The 27,992-nt window shown below is 36.7% G+C and overlaps 2 protein-coding genes and 1 long non-coding RNA gene across 10 annotated transcripts in view; 2 read left to right on the top strand and 1 right to left on the bottom strand.

Moving 5' to 3' along the window:
- The first annotated feature begins 1,819 nt into the window (after positions 1-1,819).
- Positions 1,820-8,269, top strand: LOC121987720 (T-complex protein 1 subunit beta-like). Of its 5 annotated transcripts, XM_042541456.1 has the most exons (8): positions 1,839-1,923; positions 2,036-2,074; positions 2,185-2,241; positions 6,850-6,915; positions 6,989-7,100; positions 7,259-7,387; positions 7,661-7,736; positions 7,975-8,269. In XM_042541456.1, exons 2-8 carry the CDS (start codon positions 2,072-2,074, stop codon positions 7,976-7,978), a joined length of 447 nt encoding a protein of 148 aa, XP_042397390.1. In that variant the 5' UTR covers positions 1,839-1,923; positions 2,036-2,071; the 3' UTR covers positions 7,979-8,269. The 5 variants fall into 5 exon arrangements, with proteins under 5 accessions (XP_042397389.1, XP_042397386.1, XP_042397390.1 ...); XM_042541452.1 differs by lacking the exon at positions 7,975-8,269 and having other exon boundaries at positions 1,836-1,923; positions 7,661-7,892; XM_042541453.1 differs by lacking the exon at positions 7,975-8,269 and having other exon boundaries at positions 1,840-1,923; positions 2,036-2,081; positions 7,661-7,891.
- A 3,278-nt stretch (positions 8,270-11,547) lies between these two features.
- LOC121985297 (putative ABC transporter C family member 15) overlaps positions 11,548-27,992 on the top strand; it is a 54,268-nt gene continuing 37,823 nt past the window's right edge. For 2 of the 4 annotated variants that reach the window (XM_042538662.1, XM_042538660.1), the window contains exons 1-8: positions 11,548-11,697; positions 11,768-11,879; positions 19,434-21,802; positions 21,906-21,992; positions 22,176-22,850; positions 22,942-23,106; positions 23,355-23,649; positions 23,758-23,972. In XM_042538662.1, the coding sequence (XP_042394596.1) occupies positions 11,665-11,697; positions 11,768-11,879; positions 19,434-21,802; positions 21,906-21,992; positions 22,176-22,850; positions 22,942-23,106; positions 23,355-23,649; positions 23,758-23,972 (3,951 nt within the window). In that variant the 5' untranslated portion in view covers positions 11,548-11,664. Of the gene's footprint in view, positions 11,698-11,767; positions 11,880-19,433; positions 21,803-21,905; positions 21,993-22,175; positions 22,851-22,941; positions 23,107-23,354; positions 23,650-23,757; positions 23,979-27,992 lie in introns of those variants that run through there. The other 2 variants (XM_042538663.1, XM_042538661.1) reach the window with 2 other exon arrangements.
- On the bottom strand, positions 22,187-23,361 carry LOC121985299. Its single transcript, XR_006113112.1, has 4 exons — positions 23,178-23,361; positions 22,979-23,077; positions 22,521-22,830; positions 22,187-22,326 (listed from the first exon to the last, which is right to left on the bottom strand). It is a non-coding gene; the product is annotated as an uncharacterized LOC121985299 (long non-coding RNA).

The following is a 27,992-nucleotide window of genomic DNA, read 5'->3' as shown; positions in this document are numbered from 1 at the left end:
TACTAATTCTAATCATTTAACACTTTTAATAAGATCAAGACCAGTCCCGCCCATGGATCATAAATGGAAATACCAATAAGATTAGAACACTAATCCCGGTAGGGGATATTCGTTAAAAGAGACTAGCTCGGATGCTGTTATAAAATAATATTGCCCGTAGGCAAGAATTGGTTGAAAGGGATTAACCCGGCCAAAAACTTTGGATACTATCACATGTCTCTTCTTCAAGTCGGATTAAAGAGTGAAGTCGAATGAAGCTAAGCCTCATTAAAAAAATTACGAGAATCAAGGATTAACAAGACCGTCAATCTAGGAATGCCACTGTCAGCTAAGGATGTTCTGAATCCGATTGACCCTGTAAAGATATGGACAGTAATAGAAAACCAATCCCATCTGGGGCTGGTAACCATCTCGTGATGATATGATCGGGCAGACTAATAAAATAAGAAATCCAATCCCATTAGGGATATTATTGAGCATATTCAGAGAAGACTAGAAATCTGGTTCTGGTTCTGCTTAGGGGTAATATTGAGAAATATAATATTAATTCTCATCCCTGTCGGGATAGAGAAATCTAGTTACAGAAATCTGATTTGGCAAGAAAATGCTTACCAGAAAATCAAGACTATAAGAAATCTAATAATATCTTAACCCGAAAGAGGAAATCAATCCATTGGTCATAGGGATAAGAAAATCAAGAACGCTAAGGCAACTTGAAATTTAGAGTTTCTTAATTTTCAACATCAACTGATGTCTACAACTTTAAAAAATAAAATTAATATGATGCTAACTATTAAATTTTCAGATGCTGAGAAAGTGTGCTTAGAAGAATTTGACATTGATAAATACTCTACGTCCACTAATAAATTTTAATAATAACTTATTGATGGATTTAAAGACTACGAATATAGAACTACAAAACAGTGCAGTTGTTGGGAACAATGCAAACTATCACAGAATCAAAAGAATCCAAGTTAATATGTGAAGACAACCCTAAACATACGAAAGAGATGAGGATTTCATGCTTAACTAAAGTAGAAATCAAACACATACCTTTAGAGATGATCAAGAGCTTGAACCACATTATTATGTGATTCTGCAATAGGAGTCTAATTTACAAGACTAGATTAGCGATCCTTAAAGTTGAGTGAGTTACAGAAGGAGAGGAGGGAGATGAGGTTAAGATACAGGATGAGAAAGCCCAACTTGATGCGTTATTATTGTAGTTTCTGCTTAAATTCTAAATTTGAATGAGGATTTCGCTTTCCGCGAGCTGCGAGAGAAGAGACGTTAAAATTATGTGTATCCGAATTAAAAAAAAAACTTTTTTTTAAAAAATTATGGTTAGGATATTTAGAAAAGTATCAAGTTGTTGGCGAAAGGAATATTACTGAAATTAAAATCGTCCTTTGATAAAAAAAAATTTATAATGCCGCCTTTACAAATTTCAAAATTATAAATGTGCCGGTCGAAAAAGATAACATTAAAGAAAATAGGGTTTTAAGATAAATTTTTAAAACGAAATTAAAATTTATTTTGAATTTTAATAAATCAGAAATAATTTATTACAAAATTTTTAATCCATTACACTTAAATAAAATATAATATAATTTTTTTTGAGACAGAATATAATATGAATTTATAAAATAACTTTTTAAATAAAAATAAATACATATTAGAATCTGATAGAAAATTATATTTGTAAAAAAAAATCTGTTTAAAAAATTTTAAATAGAAAAAAATTCATTTTTAAGTTATATAAATTAGAAATAAATTTATTTTATTTTAATAAATTGACCCATGCTCAATTTCTTCTTTTTCCGCATGCGCTGTGACTGCCACTGGTGCCGTCCGCTGGCTTGATCGTGTCGCGCGGCCGCTCCCTCGTCTGGATGAATCTCGAACCCCGCTCGTCGCTCCTAGGTTTGTGATCTCACTCTCCGAGAAGTCGCCAAGGAACCTAAGTGTGTGTAATCGCCAGTCCATTTTGTTCATTTTGACCCATCTTGGTGCTTTTTTTCCTCCGCATTTACAGTTTGGCTGGATTTCTCAGATTCACCGGTCTAGCATAATGGTGGCACGTTGAGTTTTTGTTTTTTTTGTCTTTGTAATATCAGTTGCGGTTGTTGATTATAAAATTGCCCTTTTTCGATCTTATCCTCTGGTGTTTATCGTGATGTTCAGAATGCGAGACTGCTTGAAGATGAAGCTACCGTGGAGAAAGGAGATCATGCGAGAATGGTATGGATTCGGTTTAATCAGTAATAAAAAATTAGTTATACTGACGCTAGTCTCAATTTGTGTGACCGAGCTTACTCTACAGTTCTGATTTGTTTTTTCTATGATATTTCCTGTATGCTTATGAAACTCAGTTTGAGCTTGACTATGTTGTCTCCGGGTAGCTTCTGGAGTATGTAAACTGATCGTCGAGGCTAGTGTTCGACACTATCTCCGTAAACGATATTGCTCCGCTACGGTGCTTAACGGATTGTTGCAATTCGTTCCCAAGATACAACGACGACGAACGTCTCGGAATCGTAGCACTCCGACTTCCGAGACCAGCGAACCTTTTAGTAGACTTCTTGGACTCTTGAATGCACAAGATCAGATGAATGCTTGAGGAAGAGAAGAGAAGATTGAGTGAGTTTTCCATCATCTGGAGGGTTCTATTTATACTGAACGAAGAGGTTGAGTGTCCTTTGGGTGAGTGGATGTGTTCCTTGGGCTGGATCGATCTAGATCATCTATTCTGAAGGGTTGTAACCCTTCACCAAGCCCACTTCAATCTCATCCATCAGATCTGAGGAGTTGTGACCCTCAGATCCCGCCTATTGTCATCAGCCATCGGATTTGGATCCATTGATTCGATGCTTCAGATCAAGTCTCATCCCAGGCCGTTAGATCGTTACTCTTTGCGATCCAACGCTCTAGATCGCATCACAAGCGATCCATCATATCTATTTGATCAACGTTGATCAACGGTAGCCATCCATTCCCTAAGTCAACTGTCCAGTCATCTCCCTTTGCCCACGAGGATGCCGCATAGGCACTGCCACGTCAGGTAAGAGCCTGACACGTCACCCGAGTGCGTATGTATCGAAGTAATTAAGGCCTTCCTCTTGCTTGTACCCCTTGGCTACAAGTCTGGCCTTATACTTGTCAATTGATCCATCAGCTTTATACTTACGTTTTAGTATCCACTTACAACCTAATGGTTTATTACCAGAAGGAAGGTCTACTAATTCCCAAGTATGATTATTCATGATAGACTCAATTTCACTATTGACAGCTTCTTTCCACATTGGAGCATCGGGTCTAGAGAGAGCTTCACTTAATGTTCTTGGTTCCATTTCTGACATGAAAGTCATGAAATATGGCCCGAACGATTTCTCAACTCTAGCCCGTTTGCTACGACGTGGCTCTTCACTTTGATCGTCAATAGTCCTTTTATAACAGCTAAGTTCGGTAACGTCATTTTTGTTTGAACTTCCGTTGTTATCACTTTCAATGTTTCCCTTTTTATTTGGGAATACGTTTTCAAAGAATATCGCATTTCGAGATTCTATGGTTGTTCCCACATGTATATCAGGAATATCTGATTTGTGAACTAGGAAACGATATGCACTACTATTATGGGCATATCCGACAAATATCGTATCGAACGTTTTAGGTCCGATCTTTACTTGCTTTGGTTTAGGTACTTCGACCTTTGCCAAGCACCCCCACACTTTCAGGTATTTGTACGATGGCTCGCGGCCTTTCCATAGTTCATATGGAGTTTTATCATTTTTCTTATGAGGGATTCTGTTGAGAATGTGATTTGCCGATAATATTGCTTCCCCCCACAAGTTTTGAGGTAAGCCTGAATTTATCAACAAGGCATTCATCATTTCTTTTAGTGTCCGATTTTTACGTTCGGCAACACCGTTTGATTGAGGTGAGTAAGGTGCCGTTGTTTGATGGATAATGCCAGATTCTGTATAAAATTCATCAAACGGTGCACCATATTCTCCACCTCTATCGCTTCGAATTATTTTAATTCGTTTGTCAAGTTGGTTTTCAACTTCTGTTTTATAGGTTCTGAACGCCTCTAGGGCTTCGCCTTTACTTCTTAAAAGAAAGACATAACAGAACTTTGTGCAGTCATCGATAAAAGTAATAAAATATTTTTTACCTCCTCTAGTTTGCACAAATTTCAAGTCACATAGATCACTATGTATTAACTCTAGAGGAGTTGTCGTCCTTTCCACCGAATGAAAAGGTAGTTTCGTCATTTTCGCTTCCACGCACACTTCACATTTGAGTGTACCGTCAACATTGACGTTTGGTAATAAATTTAATTTGACGAGACGTTTGAGAGTATTATTATTCACATGTCTGAGTCGATCATGCCATAAATTAAAACACTCAACAACATAGCTGGAAGCATTTATTTTATTACCATCAAAATTTCGGAGTACAGGCATTACAACCATTTTGAATAGACCCTTTTCTAGGCACCCCTTTCCTACGAAGACACCATTCTTCGTAAGTACAAAGTTGTCCGACTGGAACACTAGCCTAAATCCGGCCTTTACCAATGCCGCTCCAGAAACTAGGTTCTTACTGATGTCGGGAACATGTAGTACATCAATGAGTGTTAGCTCCTTTCCGGACGTCATCTTCGGAACAATTTTTCCGAGTCCAACAATTGGCGACGTCGTGGAATTACCCATATAGAGCTTCCTGCCATTTATCGGAGTATACTTGGAGAACATCGCTTTATCGGAACAGATATGACGAGTTGCTCTAGTATCAATGAACCACTGCTTCGGGTTGGTATCCACCAAGTTGGCTTCAAATACAACCGCAGTGAGATCCAAGTCCTCAAGAGAGGTTGCGACATGATTCGCAACATGCTTTGGCCCCTTGATTGGCTTCTTTGGGCGTCTGCAGTCCTTGGATAGGTGTCCTGCCTTTCCACAGTTGTAGCAGGAGCCTTTGAACTTCTTTGCTTGAGCCTTCCTTTTGAACTGCTTCGGCTTTTTGGCGTTCGGCTCGACCAGGTTGGACATTTCGTCTATAGTCCGCTTGGTTCCTCTGGAGTCGGATAACTTTCGATTATCCTCTTCTATTCGTAGCCTCAGGATCAGGTCTTGCAGCCCTATTTCCTTTTGCTTGTGCTTTAGGTAATTCTTGAAATCCTTCCATGACGGAGGGAGCTTCTCAATTACCGCAGCAACTGCGAATGTCTCGTTCAGCTTCATGCCTTCGGCGTCCAGATCATGCAGTATTAATTGCATATCTTGGACTTGAGATGAGACGCTTTTTGAGTCCACCATCTTGAAATCCAAAAATCGACCGACGATGACTTTCTTCTTGTATTTCTTCTCAAGGGATTCCCACAAAGATTTTGCCGTCTCCAGAGAACAATATACGTTATATAACGTGTTGTCCAAGGCGTTGAGTATATAATTGCGGCACAGAAAATCTCCATGAGACCACGCATCGCTAGCAGCCTTACTTCCTTCCGTAGCGGCTGGCGTGTCTTCGTGCAAAAACTGTACAAGGTTTAGCGTTGTTAGATAAAACAACATCTTCTGTTGCCATCTTTTGAAGTCGGTTCCGGTGAATTTCTCCGGCTTTTCTCCGTGCGGAATGGTTGTCGGAATGGCGGTCGGAACGACGGTCGGAACGGCCGTCGGAATGTCGTTGGTAGCCATATCAGTTTGCAGGAAATATCGTTTACGACTGTTGTCTCCGGGTAGCTTCTGGAGTATGCAAACTGATCGTCGAGGCTAGTGTTCGACACTATCTCCGTAAACGATATTGCTCCGCTACGGTGCTTAACGGATTGTTGCAATTCGTTCCCAAGATACAACGACGACGAACGTCTCGGAATCGTAGCACTCTGACTTCCGAGACCAGCGAACCTTTTAGTAGACTTCTTGGACTCTTGAATGCACAAGATCAGATGAATGCTTGAGGAAGAGAAGAGAAGATTGAGTGAGTTTTCCATCATCTGGAGGGTTCTATTTATACTGAAAAGTGCAAAGTGCGCCTACAAAGCGCCCATTGCGCACGTGCGCACGTGGCGGGTGGCGGGCTCACAGGTGCGAGCACCTGCTCGCCCTGGGCTAAGGGGTCACCTGTCCTTTTATTTTTTGTGTTAACTCCATTAACACATCTTCATTAATAAGTAGAGAATACACATCGAGAATTTCCGATGTGGGACTATTCTCCTATGCACTTTATTAATGAATAACAAATGTTATTTTGGGTTGACTTTAAACATTAATTTCTCATTCACCCTTAATCGGTTTTGAGCAAATTAATAGTCTAAATCTATCTACGCGAATCGTAGATTTCAATTTTGAAGTCAATTACGACTTTCAACAATTGATGGCTTCCTTCCTCTAAATCGTTTTGGTCCATTTAAGGCCCCAATATCCAACAGACTATAGGTTCTACTAACTTTTAGAATTTTTTGCATTTTGAATTTAGTAAAATCAGCATCTTTTGTTTTATCTCCTCAGTCAGTAATTACATGGTTTACTGTTGTTGTTGTAACAACTCTTAGCACATTTCAGTGGAATTATGTTGATGAGGATGGAAACCTTTTTCCAAATAGCTCCTGCAACCAAGCATGTGATGTTAAGTTTTTTGGCATTATCATGAATAGATGAGCATATAAACCTCAGGACAATGCCAATCTATTTCCTTTTTACTCATTAATTGCTAGAAGCTGGAAGCACGATTACTTGTTAGAGACTAGAGAAGATCAATTCTCTGTACAATGCAGATTCATATAATCTTTTTAACCCAACTATTCTTTTGTTGATTGGTTGCTTAACTTTTTATGTTTTGCAGGCATCATTTGTTGGTGCTATGGCAATTGCAGATCTGGTCAAGACAACTTTAGGCCCCAAAGGAATGGTGGGTTATTTCTCTATTTATTTACTTGCTTTTTCTTGAATCCTCTTAGATATTTATCTGGGGATCTGTGTAGGATAAGATATTGCAGTCAACTGGTAGAGGACATAGTGTCACCGTTACTAATGACGGTGCTACAATTTTGAAGTCACTTCATATTGACAATCCAGCTGCTAAGGTCCTTGTTGGTATCCTTCAGCATGCTTTATTATTTTTATTTTTCTCAAGTTTAGGAACATACTATGCATGTTTTTCTTTTGTATTCGGTAATTGACCTCCCAATGTCTAAGTTAATATTTCTTGGTCAGTTATGTTAGAGAAAGGAACTCTTTTACTCCACATTCAGATATTTCTAAAGTGCAAGATGATGAAGTTGGTGATGGAACAACCTCTGTTGTTGTTTTAGCTAGAGAACTTCTCAGAGAGGCTGAAAAATTAGTAAATCAAAAAATTCACCCAAGGACGATCATTGCAGGTAGTGCTTTTTAGTATTCTTTTAAATTTGAGGATGCAGCAATGTAGGACGTCATAGATTAAACTATTGTTTGTTGGGTTGGTCAACAATTTATAAAGCAGCATTTATTATTATTTTTGTTATTATGTTCTTATTTACACTGACAGGTTATAGGACAATTACAGATGATATCATACAATCTGGAAATTGACTTGTTATTTTTGAATACAAATTGATTAATTGAAGATAGATTTTTAGTTGTACTATCTATATAGTGCCCCTATGATTTTGTAGGATACAGAATGGCTGTTGAGTGTGCATGTAATGCATTGCTGCGGAAGGCAAAGGATAACAAACAAGATCCATGCAGGTATCGAATATTTTTAATGCTTGCAGTTGTGCATGTGCAACTTGGAACAAATATGTATATATTTATTTCTGTGCTTCTGTTGAGGTGGGCAGTGTAAGTTTTGATGTGGGACATATGTATTATTGGTTGAGGTTCTCCCATTGGCTTTATTCGAACCAATGATTAAATCAAAATACAACTCTTACGATGAGCTGAATTTGTATCCAATCTATATAATCATTTTTCTTGTATGATGCAGATAGATTCAAGTCAGATTCAATGAAAATTGCTATGACAACCTTGAGCTAAACAATTTCTCTCTTTGGACAAAGAACAATTTAATAAACTAGCAATGGATGTTGTGCTAAGGATGAAGGTAATATCTTTTCTTTTACACTAATCAAGTGAACAGTTGAAGCATTTTCTTTGAGACAACTTCATTGTGTTAGAACATGATTAATCAATTTGGCTTTTTTTGGATTATATTATAGATTTTTTTTTTAATCCGAAGATGTTGAAAATTTTCATCTTTATTTGATAATTTTCATTGTCTAGTATTTCATGTATTGAATTATGTGTGCTGGGGAAAGGGAATAAAAGAATGATGAACATTTGGTTTCTTATTCATTAAAATTTTATTATATCGTACTGACATCTCACTAGTTTGTTTTTATATTTATTAGATTAATATAATTTATTATAATATGGATAGGAACAATATAGAGATAGACAAAATGTTGTTGATCACTTTATTCATCCTTCATTCAATCTTAAATCGCTGTGTGATATGGTGGGTGACCCATGTAAGGGGAGAATGTATGAATTTGGATGTAATTAACACTTTGAAAGATCATACGATAGAAGTTCCAACCAAATGTGCTCCAATGAGAGAATAAAGAACTATTGCAAGAAATTGATGACATATGTGCTACTAGCAGAGAATGGCGAAAAAAATTATTGAAAGAAAAAAAATTTACAACTTGTTATCACAGAAAATATGTCGAGGGAAGAAAAGCTTATCGAGGAAGGTAGGATAGACGAAATAAAGATTAAATTACTTGTGATGGAATTTAAAAATTTATCAGTTATTTATAGTTTGATTGATGGTTAAATTTATTTGGACGATGTCAATATTTATCTATCTTAATGATATTTGCATGATCCTAAAAATTAATTATTTTAAATATTTTTAATTTATTTAAAATGTGGGTTCGCATCTTGCAAAGTAATATGTAGATGACAAATATAGAAATAGAATATAATAAAATTTTAGTGATAACTTTAAGTATGAATTTATATACGGATTTATAAATAGAATTGTAAACGAATTTATAAATAAATTAAAATTATATTTGATATGTTATTTGAGATAGACTAATGGCGGATTTAAAACAGAATTAGAAATAAAATTTATATATTGATTTATAAACAAAATTGTAAACAAATTCATAAATAGATTAAAATTATATTTATAATGTAATTTGAGATAGACTCAAAATAAAATTAGAAAATATTTTTCTGATCATTTTTTATTTAAAATTAATTTTATTTGACCAAATTATAAATAGATTTATAAATATTTTTTTGATTCATTTTTGAAATTAGAGACGGAACATTTTCGTCTCAAAATCAGCTACAGGGTTCTCATTAACGGAATTTTGAGATTGAATATTTCGTCCGAAAGATATTCTTTAGATACATAAAAATATCTTTACGAAATTTTTCATCTCTGAAGCCATATCTTTTTTAGTGGAACACAAAGATTTATTAGCACATGGGCTAGTGCAGTCCACTTTGCCACATGCAAAACCTAGTACTTGATTTACCTAACTTACTATGTTTCCTTTGCCAAGTGTTCACCTCCCAACTAACTCATAGGACTTCCACCGCCAAGCATTAAGCTCGACCCTCTTGAACTTCACCTAGTTTCCAACTAGATTTTCTAGTTCTCAACTAGGTTTTCCATCGCCTAGTTCCCAACCAAGTCTTTCACTGTTTAGTTCCCAACTAAGTTTTTCTGTTGCTTGGTTCTCATCATTTGCCTAATTCTCAACTAAGATTTGCTCCGCCTAGTCCCATCAGGACTTGTCATATTTGGTCCTATTTGGATTTTTCACTCACTTCCATGTATCCAGTTATCTTTAACTTATTTGGACTCTCCACTCGATTTGATCAACCTTAATCAAGCCAAACTATCAAAATTTTGAAGGTTGATTATATCAACAATTGTTCCACAAGTGAGATTCACATTTTACATAAACTTAAATACTTATCAAACATCAAAACTTTACATACATAACATAATTGCACCAACAAGAAACATCTCTGTCTGCAATACCAAATAATAAAGACACATCTCTTATGATGAATGCGATTGGAACACTTAAAAATTTAAAAGTTGCGATGTTGAAATCAACTTTGAAATGTATTTATCACTAGCCCCTGAATTTGTTGAATATCTTGTATATTAAAAAAATAAATTTTAATTATTTAATGATCTCTTTTATCTATCATGTTAATTAATAGAACCTTGTTGCTTTCCTTTACTTGTTGGACTAAAAAAAAATATTAAAGTCCTCTAAAATACTAGATTTAAAGACTTCGAATATAGAACAACAAAACAATGTAGTTGTTGGGAACAATGAAAACTATTACAGAATCAAAGGAATCCAAGTTAATATGTGAAAGACAAACCCTAAACATGTGAAAAAGATGAGGATTTCATGCTTAACTAAAACAGAAATCAAAAACATACTTTTGGAGATGATCGAGAGGTTGAACCACATTATTGTGTTATTCTACAACAGGAGTCCAATTTATATGACTAAATTAACGATCCTTAAAATTGAGTGAGCTGTAGAGGGAGAGGAGGGAGATGAACAGTCAAGGTTTAGCAAGGCCAGACCTGATGAGCTTTTATTGTAGTTTATATGCTTAAATTCTAAACTTGAATGGGGATTTCACTTTTCGTGAGCTGGGAGAGAAGAGAGATGTCAAAATTATGTGTATCCGAATTAAAAAAAAAATACTTTAAGTTGTTGGCCAAAGGAATATTATTGAAATTAAATTCGTCCTTTGCTAAAAAATAAATTAAATTAATGCATCCTTTGTGAATTTCAAAATTTTAAATGCGCCATGCCGAAAAAGATAATAACATGAAAACGGAGATTTATCAGCTGATGGGCAGTGGAATCTACTTTTTTTTTTGCCGTCACTTACCTTTCCATTGAGGTCACGAATTTGTATTTAAGAAAGGGACTCTGGTCCAGCTGTTGCAGCACTTGGCCAAGCAGATGAAGCCAAAAGACATGTGCATGGACTTTGGAGAACGATGAGGACCGCAGCTGTCTCGCTCTGCTGACTGGACCTCCACTCTCTCCTGCAAAGAGACAAGTTTTTTTTTTTTTCCTCCTGGTGCGAGCAGCAAGGCATTCTTTATTTAAATAATGGAATTGAAGGATAACAATGTCGTTGCAGGCTGACAAGAGCTTTATTTTATAACGTACTTGGTTCCGCGCGTCTCTTTTGTATGTGCTAATTAACAAGAAGCCATTGCAGATAAGCATACGAAATTCAAGGAATATTCATCTACTGCATGGATTTAATTAGTCCTTAATTTTGCTAATTAAGATGCATGCATCGATTTACATGTTGACAGCACATGTATGTCTTCTCTCTTCTGTACGTATGGAGATGACGACCCAACTGATTTTGACATTCCTAATATATAGCACGATAGAGACCCGCAGAACTAAGCCTTGCTCCCTCAGTATTTAAATAATACTTTGTGATAACTGCCCATCATCTCCTAATGTGTAACACTGCCTCATCGAGCTTGCGGCCTTCAATGGAGGGGCAAGTTTTTTAGTGGAGAAAAAGCCAACGTTACTGCATATATAATACTGTAACACTCCTAATAGCATGATAGTGCCTGTCACTGTGAGTGCGCATGCACGCACGAAAAAGAAAACTTCACCCTACGGTACTTTTTCATGCATTATAATTAAGAAAGTACTCCCGAGTTGATCTCCTTCAACCTCTCTTTGACACAGTTCCCTCCATTGCAACGTTCTTGTATGTTTGAAGGCAAGGCTATGCCAAAACACGGGCGCAAGGGGAACTGGCAAATTAATATGCTCAAGCAGTTCATATTTACCATACCAAGTAAGGTTTACACTTTTTTTTTTCCCTTTCTGTGTTGTTCTCGAATGATGCCATTACAAGATTTAATTCTTACATGCACGAAAGAATGACTTCTATGCAATGTGTGTGCGGGGATATGTATATATAAAATAAACATATGATGTACCGTAGTCCCTTCTCAGTGAGGTTTCTTGATTTTTTTTTTGCTTTAACAGCATGTAGGAGCTTCAAGGCGGAAAAATAAAGCTACTAAATGGCACAATAAATTTATCAAACAACATTTAGTAACTAAAAATGAACTATAATAAGCATGGTAAAAACAAACAAAACTTTTATAGTCTAATTATATACTTCAATTGTCATGACTCAAAAGGCTCCAATATTCCTATATGAGGAGAACAAACCCCTTTCAGTAACAATATTCATCATTGCAACATAACCATAGAAATACCAAATGAATACACAAGGTGCTATAATAACAATAAATGCTATAATTTTTATTAAGTTAAAATATACTAACACAAATGTCTAACTTATTTTGATAACAAAATTAGACTCATATTGAAAAAAAATAAATACTAAAAGGAAAACAATAAATAAATAATCTTGTGTGCAATATGAAAATAAAAGGGTACATAAATTCTTCTCATACATAGGCATCAGGTATCTCTAAGCATGGTATAATTTGAAATAGAAATCCAACTTGGAGAGATTGTCTCAACTATAATGCAACATATATAGAGGTTAAAGAGATGGTACGTGAGCATACAAATATAAGTGGAATAATAAAATATTCAATCGTTTCTCATTATTTCTTTTTCATTTCTATTAAGTTAATATTTTTAACATTTTTTCCTTTTACAAACTTTCCCATTTTCTATCGGGTAGGAAAGGTATCATATATATAAAGATGAACAATTAACGATCCGCCCATTAGGAAAAATGTATATCATGTATAAAGGGTGAACAAGTTGCAATCTACTTAGTGATGAATGGGTTAAAGCCCACAAAACGTCCGAATGGACCCAAGGTCCTTTTGAAGTAATAAAGTATGTTGTTGCAATCATACCATAAGTGGTATGATTCGACGTTAGATTTTGATGTTTGTGCAAAGGGTTTAAGTTAGGTCTTCCATTGTGATTTGATATGTGCATTTAAGTTGTGAAGGAACTTGAAGAGCTTCTAACTCGATGAGGTCGAGTGATGATGATGACTTGGCATAACTAAGACAAAGCACTTAGTGGCTTGGACATATGTTAGAGTTTAGAGAAAGTTGCATGAGAAAACATAGGGATTGCAAGTCGAGAAACACCAAGATTATGTTGGAGCATCTCGTGGAGTATGACATGATGCAACCAAGTTGGCAGCTCAGTGGCTCAAGATTCGCTAGAGATCAAAGAAGGATGGTGTGGACATCCGAGGATCCATAGGATGAGGAGCATCAAGGCACAACATTGAGAATAGCTAGAGGAGGCGAACTACATAGGTGAAGCATGAAAGATGCCACATAGAGCGAGTCGGGGGCTCAATGCATCCGAAAAACAAGTAACTTGATAGGAGACAACTATGATGGTGGAGACAAGTTGTAAAAGATGAGCTTTGGTAAGTGAACGGTGAGAGTTGAGAGAATATATCCTTGCGAGGGGGTAGATCTCAATTTATATAAGACTCGATTATTAGGATGATCCTAGTCAAGCTTCCAATCGACTAGGAGTGAATCAAATCAATAGGAGAGCTAAGTAAACCCAGGACCCAACATAGGGTGATCTTCCAGCAAACATACAGCTTTTATTTGAGGTTAAATCTACTAGGCAATCAACTAGTTTGTAATTAGTCGACTAATGAAGAATTTTAGTTGATTGATGCTGAAACAAGAAAGCCAAAAGGAGCTATTAATCAGATAAAGCTATGTGGTAATGGCCAAATGACCTAAGGGCTACAATGGCCTAGTTGACTAATGGTAGAATCTAGTCGTCTCAAGTAGCCGTTGGGAGACTAAAGTTGAACTAATCGGGAAACCAGACGACTAATGATAGATTCAGTAGATTGATCAACAACAAATTGACTGAATAGCAAGTGAAGTTTGATGGGGTTGAAGGCTATATAAAGGAGAGTAAGGTGGGCATTTGAAGGTTGACAAAGTATAGATTGGTTAGGTCATATTGAGTTTTTGCATTATAAGCCCTTTTAGCCTTCCTCTTTGAGTTGCTTGCAGTTTGTATTGTAAGAGGTTTCTCCACTTCTAGAGGTTATACATGAAAGAGAAAGATAGTAAGCTTTCTAAGAGTTACTCACTAGTGAGTCATAGGTTGTGGCGTAGGAATGAGAGTTCTGAACCATATTACATGAGCTTGTTATTTGTATTTGTTTTTATTTCCCCTATATTAACTCATTAGGTGGCCTTGCTAGGGATTTTCAAGAGTAGTACAGATTGTTATTTGCAAGAACAATTGTTACTTCTAGCCATTTATATGGTCTCAATAGCGGCTCAATAATATAAGTAATTTATCCACTATTCTATTAGTTCAATATAAGTAATTAAGCATTTTAGTTCATGATTTTAAGGTTTCAATCTCTTTTATAGAAACCCTAGTTTTCTATTATTTATCAAGTCTACTTTATTAATTTTTTGTTCACTAATATTAGAGGTAAACAAATATGCAAAAAAAAGCAACTAAGATAATCATGAAAGAACTAGCAAAGTGACAAAAAAAAATAATTACCCAAAACAAGAGTTTATAATTGTTTTCAAAATAAAATCTTACAATAGGCATCACCTACATATATCAATCCAAAGTGCATGACATGAAAGAATACATAAAAGTAATATATTCAATTTTTTATTCTATATTTAGTAAGGCCCTAATAAGTTTATCTTTAGCACTATCTTTTTGGTGCAACAATGCTATCAAGTCATTGAGTTTGATTTTATGTTATGTTCATATTTTGTTTTTAAGTATTAACATCAAGCGTCTTGGAGCTTGGAAAAGTGCACATGGACATCTCAGGTTTAATGTGATCATGAGATCATTTATTCTTGATGGCTTGAAAGTGTGAAAGAGGTGGACTTTGAGGCAAGGTTGAATGGCATGGAGCAAGCTCAAGCAGATTAATGCGTCTAAGGGACTAGAGGCCTTGTGTGATGAGCTCTATGACAAGGAACATGGAGCAACTACTAGTTCAATTGATTGGAGGCTCATAATGATGTGAACTAGGAGGCAAAGTGAAGGATGATAGATAATTGAGGTGTTTTGATATTTGTAGAATATGTTGTTAATAATATGTCAATGTAATCGCATTGTTATTGAGGTGAGCTTAAGTTAGACTGATGTGTCAAGTAGGTTAAGGTTGATTAAATATTTGACATGGATAAAGTTTAAATGAATCAAGGTCGATCAAACTTTTGGCAATGAAGGAAGTCCAATAGGTGTTGCCATTGGAGAATATCCAACAAGTAGTTAGTAATGGAAAGTCAAATAGGAAGTTAGCAATGAAAATTTCAACAGGGAGTTGGCAGTGAAAAGTCTAACAGAAAGTAAGCAATAAAAGTACAATAGGAAATTAGTAAGTAAAAAGTCCAATAGGGAGTTAGCAACGGGAAGTCCAATAAGCGTTGGCAAGTGGAAAGACTAATAGGGAGTTGGCAATATAAAAATCCAGCCAGCATTGTTAGTGGAAGTCCATTAGGTAAAGGTTGACTATGTGCTTGACAAGTGATGAAGTCCTAACATATCAAGGTTGATAGGATGTCAAGCAAGTAAAAGTCCTAGAAGAATAGTCTTTAGGAACATGAGAATTCTAGCGGGCCAAGGTTGACTTGAGGTTGAGAAAGTGAAAAGCATGATAAGTCAAGGTTGACTTGAGGCTAGGCAATGCCATAGCTAGTTAAAGTTGACTTGAAGTTGGGTAAGTGGAAGTCCCAGTGGGTTAAGGTTGACTTAAGATTAGGCAAATGAAAGTCCTAATAGGTCAAGGTCAATTTACACTAGGTAAAGGGTGAAGTCGTGGAGGCTAGGCCTCTAAGCAGTTGAAATCTTGGTAGGTCAATATTAACTCATAATAAATAGTCGAGGAAGTCTAGGAGAGATGGGATCTCTTGGTTAGATGATGACTCAACCATAGAATGGTTGGAGTTACTGTTTTAATGGACTGATGATTGATTTTAGTCGACTGATTGTACTCTTAATGTGCTCATGTATTTTATATTTCTAACCCCTATAAATAGGTGGGGTTTGTTTGTGTATGGTAACAAGTTCTCTAGCTTGTTCTATTCTCTTTCTCAAATTGTTGTTGTTGCAATCATGTCCTAAGTAGACCGGGTCAACCATGAGTTTTGATGTGTTTGGCAAACATTTAAATTATGCTTTACCTATATATTTGATGCATGGTAAGTTGTGTAAGAACTTGGCAGAACATAGATAAAGTTCATGGAGCTTGCAACTCAATGAGGTTGAGTTTGGATGATGACTTATTGTTGGTCCTAAGATGACATGCTCAATGGATTGGAGGTTTGATAGAGTTCAGAGAAGGATGCATGATGCATTCAAGGCACCATAAAATGAGAAGCATTGAGTGATGTTTACAGAAGCTCATGGAGTTTGACTTGGTGCGACCAAGTTGGTGGCTCAATGGTTTGAGGTCCATCGGAGATTAAATAAGGATAGAATGGGACATTCAAAGGACCATGGGATGAAGAGTATCGAGGTGGCAGTGTTGATGACAGTTGGAAGGAGGCTAACTATATAGGTAAAAGAGTGAAGGATGACAAGTGAAGTGAGTTGAGGGTCCAGTGCATCGGAGGGACTTCAATCCTAATAAGGAATGGACTTATGGGCGAAGTCAAGCTGTTTAAGATAAACCCCTTAAGTGAGCTGTGAGAGTTGAGAGGCCTACACTTTGGGTTTAAGATAATTCTTGACTTTTGTGAAGACTCAATTATTATAATGATCATAGTCGATTACCCATTCAACTAGGAACACCTCCAAGTCAACTATGAATACTTCTCAGTCAACTGATAAGTTAAGTCAACTAAGGAGTTGACTTAATCTTGATGGCTCGTGAAATAGTATTTTTGTATGAAGCTCAGTCAACTAAGCAATCAATTAATTGATCTAAGTCGAACAGTCGAGTGATCCCTGACAAAGTCAAAAAGAAGATTATTGATTCAATGGAAAAAAATGATGAACAAGGTAACATCGAACCTGGGATGACCCGCTCGGCCCCATGGAAGACTATTGATTCAATAGAGGAAGGATGCAAGAAAGCTGATGTGATCCCGCAATCATATGAGTGTCGTCAAGTAATAAAATTTATATAAGTCGATCTCACGAGGACTGATGATCAAATGCTAATTAGTTCTACACTTCGAATTCAGCTAGACAGAATCGATAATTGTTTGATTTGAGATTATCAACTAAAATGTGAACAATAGAAGAAAGATAATTGAGGAAGCTCTTAATTCAAGAAGATGTTCTAGGCCTTCGGTTTCATTGTAATGGTGAATGTTGTGCTATGAATTTGCCCAATCCTAGTTCTCCACTTCTATGTTTGCATGATGGTCTGAATTACTACCGAATACCACCCCGCAACGGTGTATTGAAGTACTTCCCCTGCCAGTAACCAAGTATGCCATCAGGTGAAGAAGTAACTTAGAGAGCCCGAATTTTCAGTAGAATACCTCCTATCACAAGGCCACTCCGGTTTACGTCTCTAGATTACATAGGTCACTTGCTGTAGCATACGATTAGGGAAAGTCCATTAGGTTAAGTAATAGACTCATCTATACATAGAATTATTCTCGTTTAGGAGGTTATGTTCCATATAGAAGGATAGTTACCTTAAATACTCAACGTTAAACAAGCATCCTAAAGTCATGCTAAGCTATATCAGAACATATACTCAAAAGAGGTAACAATCTATGTATCTATTCAATAAAACTTTAGATTCACGCTCAGATGTAGATACACAACAATGTATCTAGTACGGAAATTAGATCTATGCATACAGAAATGCAATCTACATAGATAAAATTAGGTCTATAGAAGAAGTCTTCTTACAAGCATTTTATCAAACAGAACAAGTGCCATAAAATTTCATTAAACAAGGAAATTGGCAAGTCCATAGAGTTTTACATCATTCACATATTACAATTACTCCCTATATCCTAAAACAAAGCAAATCTACTCCATAATAGAAAGAAATACAATCCAAAGACTCAAAATGATAGAAACTTCGAAAACCCAAAGAAGGGGAAGAAGCTTATTCTTTGATGTCGAGTGAAGCCCTTGGATGCAGATCTTGGAGTGTCGACGAGAATGGAGCAGTAGAACTGCTTTGGATCTTCTAGATGACGACTCTCGGTGCAAAGATTCGACCTAAGGGGTCTCCTCCCGCATTGGAACTTCCTCCTTTGCAAAGGGGATGAAGTGCCCCTTATATAGAGGTGAGAGCACGGGGTAGCCATGCCCAGGGGCACGACCCGTGCCCTTTGGCACGGGCCAAGCCACTGTCTGGTTATCTGGCACGGCCAGAGCCAACTTGGCTCTGGCCAGATTACTTGGCCGTGCCATTTGGCACGGCCAGAGCTATCTCTGGCTTCTTGGTCGTGCCAATTGGCACGGCCAGAGCAGTCTCGGCTCTGTTTTAGCCTTCTGGGCCGTGCCATTTGGCAACCTATATTTGAGCTACTTGACCATAGTGATAGAGTTTGTAACATTAACTTGGCAATACAGTAGCAATATTCAGATTCCATAACTAAAAGAATAATGCAATCCTAGTTGCTTGCAGTAAGATCTACTCAGTTTCACTGAGTTATGGGGGATTATCTGTTATGAGGCATATGCATGCTTGAATGTCACCCTGATGCTGAAGGAGTACAAGAGTTCGAAGTGCAGCTAGTTTAAGGTGAACATAGTTTGGTGGAAGTTCAAGGAAATTCAAACAAACTTAAGGAAGGTCAGTTGAAGTGCAGGGCAATTCAAACAAACTTAAGGAAGGCCAGTAGAAGTGCAAGGCAATTTGGTCTTATCAAGGTAGTTTAGCTAGATACTACTTGTAACCTCAACTGAGTTAAGTCTGAATCTCCATAGGGAAAGCTTCGAGAGGCTTCACTCACCAAAGGTGAATATAGACTTAGCCAAAGAGGCCCAAGGAATGCCTTTAACAGTAGATCGCCTGCAGAAGAGACAAGTTATCACCTTTGATTTGAAAGGGACATTTGTCACCCTTTTCAAGTTATGGAGCATATTCTTCTTTGCTTCCTCGAATTCCCTTTTGTAGGCCTTGAGGAGTTCACTCCTTGCATGTAACTGATACAAGGCCACTCACGTATGCCACTCAAAAGGTTGACTAACCGCTTACTAATTTACGCGGTTATGTGTGAAGCCGATATTGGCCCTCTTATCATTCCATATATTGATTGGTTTTTGCCCCCAAATAATAACATATGGCTCACTTGTTACTTATCCAATGTAACCTTGTTATATCACAATAAATTGTTTTTTTTACATGTGTCCTTCGTCTAACCTGAAGTTACCGCACAGTTACTAGTTCATTTCTTCTCTCATGCTGTTGTAGATTTCCCCTCGTTTCAATCTCGAAAAGGATGGAAAGAGATGAGCACCGTTTGTTTCTGGAAAAATATCTTTATGTCGGTCCATCTCGTTATTATCAGTTACTTCGTTGCACAATTCATAGGGAAGGCACTTTGCAGAAAGAAATGCAGGGCCAGAGTTGATGACGAGCAAAATTGCACTATTGATGACCACAAATTTGGAAGCATAAGCTTGGGTTTGTCATACCAAGTCACCAGATTCTGTTGTTTTATATTAGTGGCCAGCAGTTTATTCAAACTTATTTTCCTTTTGCTACAAGGAAACCAAGGCAATTGCAGCTACCTAACATCAGCTATGGCAGATGCAAGCCAGCTAATATCATGGATATTTTTGCTTATTTTAATATTTAGACTTGCAAAAACTACAACTTTAAAGCTCTCTTGGATTATAAGATCATGGTTCATATGCAACTTCCTGCAATCAGCTATGTGTGCTGCTCTAGATATATCCATTCTCCTCGAAAGGTCATTCCTAAGAGTAGAACAATACATGGACATAATGAGTGTTTTTCCATGTGTAGTACTCTTTGGTCTCTCAGTCAGAGGTAAAACGGGGATTAGTTATGATGCCTGTCGCCTCAAACAACCACTACTGCAAACTGAACAGATATCAGAATCACAGAGGCAAAGTACTGAGCAGAAGAGGAATTCTCCTTACGGGAGGGCAAGTCTCCCACAGCTAATAACCTTCTCATGGCTTAACCCACTTTTTGTTATTGGTAAAAGGAAGCCACTAGAAATGAATGAAGTACCAGACATTGCTATAAATGATTCATCCGCCTTCATGTCCAGTTTATTTAACAGATGCCTAAATAATGTCGAAGAAAGGCATGGCCTGAGTATTTCATCTGTATATGCAGCAATATTCATGTTGATAAGGAAAAAGGCAGCAATCAACGCAAGCTTTGCAGTTGTATCTGCAGGGGCCTCTTATGTTGGACCATTGTTGATTGACAACTTTGTCAAATTCTTAGGAGGAGAGAGGCAGCATGGTTTGAAAAGTGGCTACCTAATAGCAACAGCATTCCTGTGTGCCAAACTGGTGGAGACTGTGTGCCAGAGACAATGGGTTTTTGGAGCCCGACAGCTTGGGATGCGTTTAAGAGCTGCTCTAATATCCCACATATACAAAAAGGGGCTTGTTCTATCAAACCAATCACATCAGAGTCATACAAGTGGAGAGATTATCAACTACATGGTTGTGGATATCCAAAGAGTTACAGATGTCATGTGGTATTCGAATATCATTTGGATGCTTCCTGTTCAGATTTCATTGGCAATGTATGTTCTTTATAAGAATCTTGGTGTGGGAGCTTTGGCTGGATTAGCAGCAACAGCCATGGTAATGGCATGCAATGTCCCTATAGCTAGAGCGCACAAAAGATTCCAGAGTAAAATCATGGAGGCTAAAGATAAACGAATGAAAGGAACTGCAGAAGTTCTCCGGAACATGAAAATATTGAAACTTCAAGCCTGGGACATAAATTATCTTCACAAAATTCAAGATTTAAGGAAAAACGAGTATGATTGTCTGTGGTTGTCACTACGACTGCAAGCAGTTTCAGCATTTATATTTTGGGGCGCACCCTTGTTGATAGCCATTATAACATTTGGAACATGTATAATGCAAGGAATCCCTCTAACCACAGGCAGAGTTTTGTCTGCATTGGCAACATTCAGAATGCTACAAGAGCCAATCATGACACTCCCAGATTTACTCTCAGTATTAGCACAGGGAAAAGTTTCAGCAGACAGAATAGCTGAGTACCTCCAAGAAGATGAAATGAAACCTGATGCAGTTGAATTTGTTCCGAGAAATGAATCAGAGATAGATGTTGTGATTGAACACGGGATATTTAGTTGGAATCAGGAATCTGCATACCCCACACTCGAAAATATAGACTTGACGGTGCATCGAGGAATGAAGGTAGCTATTTGTGGTACTGTGGGTTCAGGGAAGTCTAGTTTACTATCATGCATCCTTGGAGAAATACCCCTTCTGGAGGGGAGAGTAAAAATCAGTGGAAGGAAAGCATATGTTTCTCAATCCCCATGGATACCATCAGGAAATGTCAGAGAGAATATTGTATTTGGAAATCATTTTGACATGGAAAAATATGAAAAGACAATTGAGGTTTGTGCACTAAAGAAGGATTTTGAGCTCTTTGCTAATGGAGACCTGACAGAGATTGGAGAGAGAGGTATAAACATGAGTGGAGGACAGAAGCAAAGGATCCAAATTGCTAGAGCAGTGTATCAGGATGCTGATATATATCTTCTTGATGACCCTTTCAGTGCTTTGGATGCTCACACTGGCACTCAACTCTTCAAGGTTATCATGTATAAAATATCTTTCAAACCATGATCCCTCTGTTTCTTCATGGTTCTGTGACCTAAAAAAAAGTATTAACAAAACAAGTTCATTGCTTCTGCAGAATTGTTTGATGGGTGCCCTTAGAGACAAGACCGTACTTTACATTACGCATCAAGTTGAATTTCTTCCAGAAGCAGACCTAATCCTGGTAAGCAAAAACTAGCTTAACTTGTGATTTTGCTGTAACATCAATAGTTTTTTTGTTGTACATTAAAAAGAAAATAGAAAATTTAGAAAAATAAAAAAAAGTACTCATTGGGTAGAGAATTATAACAGCCACAATCAGTTACACCCACCAGCTAATTGCAACTGCAATTATTTAATATAACAGGTAATGAAGAATGGAAGAATTTCCCAAGTTGGAAAGTATGATGAACTTCTGCGACAGAACATAGAATTTGAGGCATTAGTTGGAGCTCACAGCGAAGCCCTTCAACTAGTATCCAATGCTGAAACCTCAAGCAAATCATCCACATCAATTGCTGCAGAGAAAGGTGTTCCAGAGGAATCAAACACAAATGACTCTGATGCAGGAGAAATTTCAGATACATTCCAAATTATCAGAAACCAAGAGTCTGAACATGATCTGTCTCAAGATATAGTTGACAAAGGTAGACTGACGCAGGAAGAGGAAAGAGAGAAAGGAAGCATTTCGAAATATGTTTATTGGTCATACCTGACTACTGTACGAGGAGGCGCCTTGGTTCCAATAATAATCCTTTCACAAACATGCTTCCAAGTATTGCAAGTAGCAAGCAACTATTGGATGGCATGGGCTGCTCCTCCATCCAATACAACAGAATCTCCTGTGCCACTCGAGATTCTCTTCACGGTATATGTAGTTCTTTCACTTGGATGTGCATTATGTGTGTTAATCCGAGCAATGCTAGTCGTGAAAACTGGTCTTCTCACATCCCAACATTTCTTCCAAAAGATGCTCCATAGTGTCATTCATGCGCCAATGTCCTTCTTTGATTCAACACCAACTGGGCGGATTTTAAATAGGGTTAGTAGTTCGATTCATCCCTAGCTATTTCTTCATGGTAAATCTGAAAACTACAGGGTCCATGTATGTAACTATCCGTGAATTTTTTTAGGCCTCGATGGACCAAAGTGTGCTTGACTTAGAATTACCTGGGAAATTAGGCTGGTGTGCATTTGCTGTTATACAAATCTTGGGGACAATTGCTGTCATGTCACAGGTTGCTTGGCCAGTATTTGCAATATTTATTCCTGTGACAGCAATTTGTATCTGGTATCAAGTAAGACTCTCATCTCAAAAGAATTTTTTTAAAGGAAAATGTACAATCAATATAAGAGATTGATTGGTTACCTGAAAATGTAACAATTGTTGTCAGAGATTGGTGTTAGCAGTCGAAAATAGAATGATGGGCCTTAGCCTCACTTGAATACAACTTAAAATAAAGTAATCGAATATCAATAGGGTTTTAACTCGTGGTAATATATGATTTTGGTGTTAAAAACTGAATTTCCTGACTGACTAATGCAGCAATACTATACACCTACTGCAAGAGAATTGGCAAGATTGGGAGAAATCCAAAAGGCTCCCATCCTTCATCACTTTTCAGAATCACTCTCTGGGGCTCCTACTATCAGAGCATTTGAGCAGAAAGATCGTTTCAGCAATACAAACCTTAGTCTGATAGATAATCACTCGAGACCATGGTTTCACAATATTTCTGCAATGGAATGGTTGTCGTTCAGACTCAACCTGCTATCAAACTTTGTTTTCGGTTTCTCTCTAATTTTGCTTGTCAACCTACCAGCAGGATTTCTCAATCCAAGTAAGTATATGCGAACATGAAAATTATAACATTGGCCTTTAGTTTAATTGATATTCTGCTTCATATAAGTTCATTAACCAAATGAATATCTGTTTGAATTCTGTGCAGGCATTGCAGGACTTGCAGTGACTTATGGGATAAATCTCAATTCACAATTAGCATCTATCATCTGGAATATTTGCAATGCAGAAAACAAAATAATCTCAGTTGAAAGGATAATGCAATACACCAGAATTCCAAGTGAAGCTCCTTTAGTCATAGAAACGTTCCAACCGACAGTTAATTGGCCACAAGTTGGAAGTATATGCTTCACGAACCTAGAGGTATGACTCAAATTTCATTTTACATGAATTTTCAGAATAATAGACAAATTGTTAAAAATAAATATTTATAAAGAATATGGACTTTAATGTTCTATATAGTCATCATAATACAAAAAAAATCCCCTTTATGTAGTCGCGAGAGAATGATCTCTTCTTTGTTTGGAACAATTTCATCAGCATGCCATGTAGCTATTGGACTATGCTGTAGGGACATCAAACAATATTTGCATTATGTTCTCACATGGCATCATTAGTAGATAAAAATAATTACACAAGCAGTAGTAACACAGTTCAGAATACTAAATTTGCATCAAAGTCTTAAGACAATCTCCCATAAATATGAAATACAAAATGGATATGGTAAAAGACAAAAGAAAAGCTGAAAGTGTCAAACAAACCTAGTAATAATGATTTCTTGTAGCAACAATGGCAGTAGTTTACCTAATAACTCAATTAGAAGGTAAGAATTGTTGGTAACACTAGTAGGACAATATAGGTGCCGGGATCCATTATGACTGGAAAATTAGAGGTCATGAATAAAGACTTAACCTGCAGATACAAATTTCGCTTTCTCTAGCATTTGTACAAGGCCAAATAAACTCGTTAGTGATTTGTATCATGCTTGTGTGTTTGTTTATGTTAGAATAATAATAATAATAATAAAAATTAAAGCAATTCTAAAAGGAGATCTTTATGTTGTTCGAACATCTGGTCCTTCTATAGCCTGATGATCCATTAGGTGGATCATGCCAAAAATCACACTACAAAAATCTATTTGAATGAGGCAGATAAACCTCACACAAATGTATATCTTCTTTGTGAATAAAAGCTTTAAGAATAAAAGACAATAATACAAGAGCAAGTAGAAATCTTAGAACGAGCACTTACACAACAAATACTAGTTGTGTAGGAGTTATTTATGCAAGGTCCCTTTTACCCCTATTTATACTAGCACGATAGTATTCAAAGAAAGAATCAAGGTGCTCATTCAGATAGCTTTTGGTTGATTTGATTCAACTCAATTCATGTTTAGTCAAGATAAATCTTGAAAAGGAAACGACAGGCCAATGACTACTCTTCAGTTGACTCAATCTTTTCTAATGGACTCAAATTTATTTTAGTCGACTCAACCTTTTTAGGTTGACTCAAGTAGCTAAGATCACAAGCTTGTCCACCAATGAATGCCATTTTCATTTGACTCAAATAGGCTTTAGACTCAAATCCAAGTTAGTTGACTCAACCATTTCCAATTGACACAATTGATTGCTTTATCAAAACTATATATCCATCCAATAGATACTTTTAATTCAACTCAAATATTTTCAATATACTTGTTTAAAACCGAGAAAACATCCCCGGTCCCTCGAATAAAGGATTTGAAGTCGACTCAACACTCTAATTGACTAGAATAACTTTTAGTCTACTCAATGTGCTTGAGAATCCTGACTTTGCTAATCCTGATAGAATTGGTGAGGTATGATCAACTACTTGGTTTTTTTGTTTTTGTTTTTGTTTTTTTTTTTTGGGGGGGGGGGCTCTTGCCCTACAAAATAGAGATAGCAAGCATCTTTTACATGGTTTAAACCCATGGAAAATACTCTACGGAATAACAATTAGTTTAGTGGATCAAGCCCACAATCCCTCTGCAAATATTCTCCTTTAGTGGTGGAGAAATCTCGTATAGAAAAAAACTTCTCTAAACAAGATATACAAACAATATGTGCATGACAAGTTTACCAAAGCTCATAGAAGAGGCCTTCTAACAATTCTTGGTTGTGCATCTCAGTTAGATGCGGTAATAGTATGTCTATATGCTCAAGCTTCATATGTTTGTCCAACAACCGCCTTTTAAATTACTTTAGTCAATTGAAATCATCTTTAGGCTACTGGAAATCAAATAAAAAACTCATTGACATGTTGTAGTAAATTAGTCAACTCAAATCCTATTGAGTCAATTGGACTCCTTTTTTAGTTGACTCTGGTTCAATAGAGAACATTCTTTTTCCTAGAAAGTAGTAAAAAAAAAACAACTCATCAATCAATTAGAAGTGCTTCTAGTTGACTCAACGTATTGCAGAGATCCCAATTTTACTTGCTTATATTTCTATAAGACTTTGTAAAGCTCTAGGATCATGCTTGAGAATTGACTACGATAAGGAACTTGTTCCTAGGTCAAAGGCTCTCTACAAGGTCATATTAATATTTTCTCAAAATACGTAACCACACAATCTTTCATAGTTCATTGTCTTCAGGTCCTCAACATTTTGCCCAAGACTTTGTCTTCAGGACTTCATTCCCAAAGGCCACACTCCATGTCTTCCACATTTGTTGAAAAGTCATACCTCTAGGACTTTCATTGTCTAAATGCCGCACCACTTGGACTTTATTTGCTTGCCCAAAAACTATGCTTCTAGAATTTTACCATTTGCCAATGGACTTGCATCTAGAACTCACAATCCATTAAATGTCTTGTACCATCCTTCACCAATATAAACCAAAGTTCATGTGCAAACTCAATGCACACCTTAGATACATAGACAAACATAACTTAAACTCATTATCACACATCAAAATATCTAGGTCAAACCTGACAACCTTGGGGCATGTTGCATCAAAATGGTCATATTTAACACTAGCTCTTATAAAATAAGACTATAAACAATGATGAGAAAAGGTGAAAGTGGAATAGTGGAGTTTCAATAGAATTGTAGTTTTTTTATTGCTTGATGGGTACTTGTGTTGAGCTCCCTTTGCCCATTTATTACAGCCTTCAAATCAAGCTTAGATAAACTTCACAATTCTATTCTATTTAATTCCAATCAACTTAAATTCTTGCCATTTAATTGAGATGTTAATTATGGAAGCATTATCTATTAGTTATGTCTTCAGTCAACTCAATTTCTATCCAATTGACTCAAGTCAATTCTAGTTGACTTAACACCTATCAATTGACTTAGGTAATTATTATTGTGATCTTATCCTCCAATCATTACTTTCGTCAAACAAAGAGTGAGTTTTTTCTAGCAATCGACTATCTAGTCAACTCAAGTCGCAGTCAACTGATTTATCATTGAGTCAACTCAAGTTGAAATATAATTCTTTTGTTTGCAAGAAGAATATCTTGAGTCAACTAACGAGTTGACTCAATCATTCAATGGGGTGAACTTAACTTCCATTCAACTAAATTTGCTCTTCAAGATTTAAAGCATTAATCAAGACTTAGAAATACAACCCTTTTTTTGTCAAGTACACACCTAGGTAAAAGTCTAATAAAAAACTCAAGTTTACAGGTACTCTCATAATCGCTCGCATACTCATATGCCAAGATGTCTTACCTCTAAATCTTCTTCCATCTATCAAGAGCCTTGTCTTCGTGGACTTCTTCCATTTGCCAAGAGGCCTTGTCTTTGGGTCTTCCTCTACCAAGAGGCCTCACCATCTATTCTTCCTTCGCTCGCTAAGAGTTCTTACCTCCAGGTCTTCTTCTAAGAGGCCTTGCCTCCTAATCTACCTATGTTTGCCAAGAGGTCTTGCCTCTGAGTCTTCCTCTATAAAAAGGCCTTGCCTTTAGATCTTTCCCATCAATGTTTGTCTTGCTAAAGCATCCTACCAACTTCTATTGGTCTTCTCCATCTACTAAGGTCTTCTTAAGATTTCTCAATTTGCTAACTCCATTGAACTTCTCTGTCGCCTACGGATTTGGTTAACCATGACATACTTCAACTTCTCAATCTACCAATACATTTGGATTTCTTTATTTGTCTTTACTAAATATTTGGTTAACCTTGATTTATTTGGACTTTCCTAACCACTACATATGCCTATTAAGATTGTTGTGCCTACACACTTTACAATAAGCATCTAGCTTAAATCCTTTGTTAAATACATCAAAATAACTTAGTCAAACTTGATCACTTTTACATCGAAACAATCTAGTCAAACTCGACCATTGAGGTATGATTGCACTAATAATCTCTTACTTTTTGATATTTTACAACCTGTTTGAGTTATGGTATAATC

The sequence above is a fragment of the Zingiber officinale genome, chromosome 5B, assembly GCF_018446385.1.
Source record: "Zingiber officinale cultivar Zhangliang chromosome 5B, Zo_v1.1, whole genome shotgun sequence".
NCBI lineage: Eukaryota > Viridiplantae > Streptophyta > Magnoliopsida > Zingiberales > Zingiberaceae > Zingiber > Zingiber officinale.
The sequence above is the reverse complement of the archived record's forward strand: the minus strand, read 5'-3'. Positions and strand labels throughout refer to the sequence as shown.

Coding starts and splice junctions, on each gene's coding strand:
- LOC121987720 (XM_042541452.1), top strand. Junction 7,101..7,258: donor AGCTGCTAAGGTCCTTGTTG/GTATCCTTCAGC, acceptor CTCCACATTCAG/ATATTTCTAAAGTGCAAGAT. Junction 7,388..7,660: donor CCCAAGGACGATCATTGCAG/GTAGTGCTTTTT, acceptor ATGATTTTGTAG/GATACAGAATGGCTGTTGAG.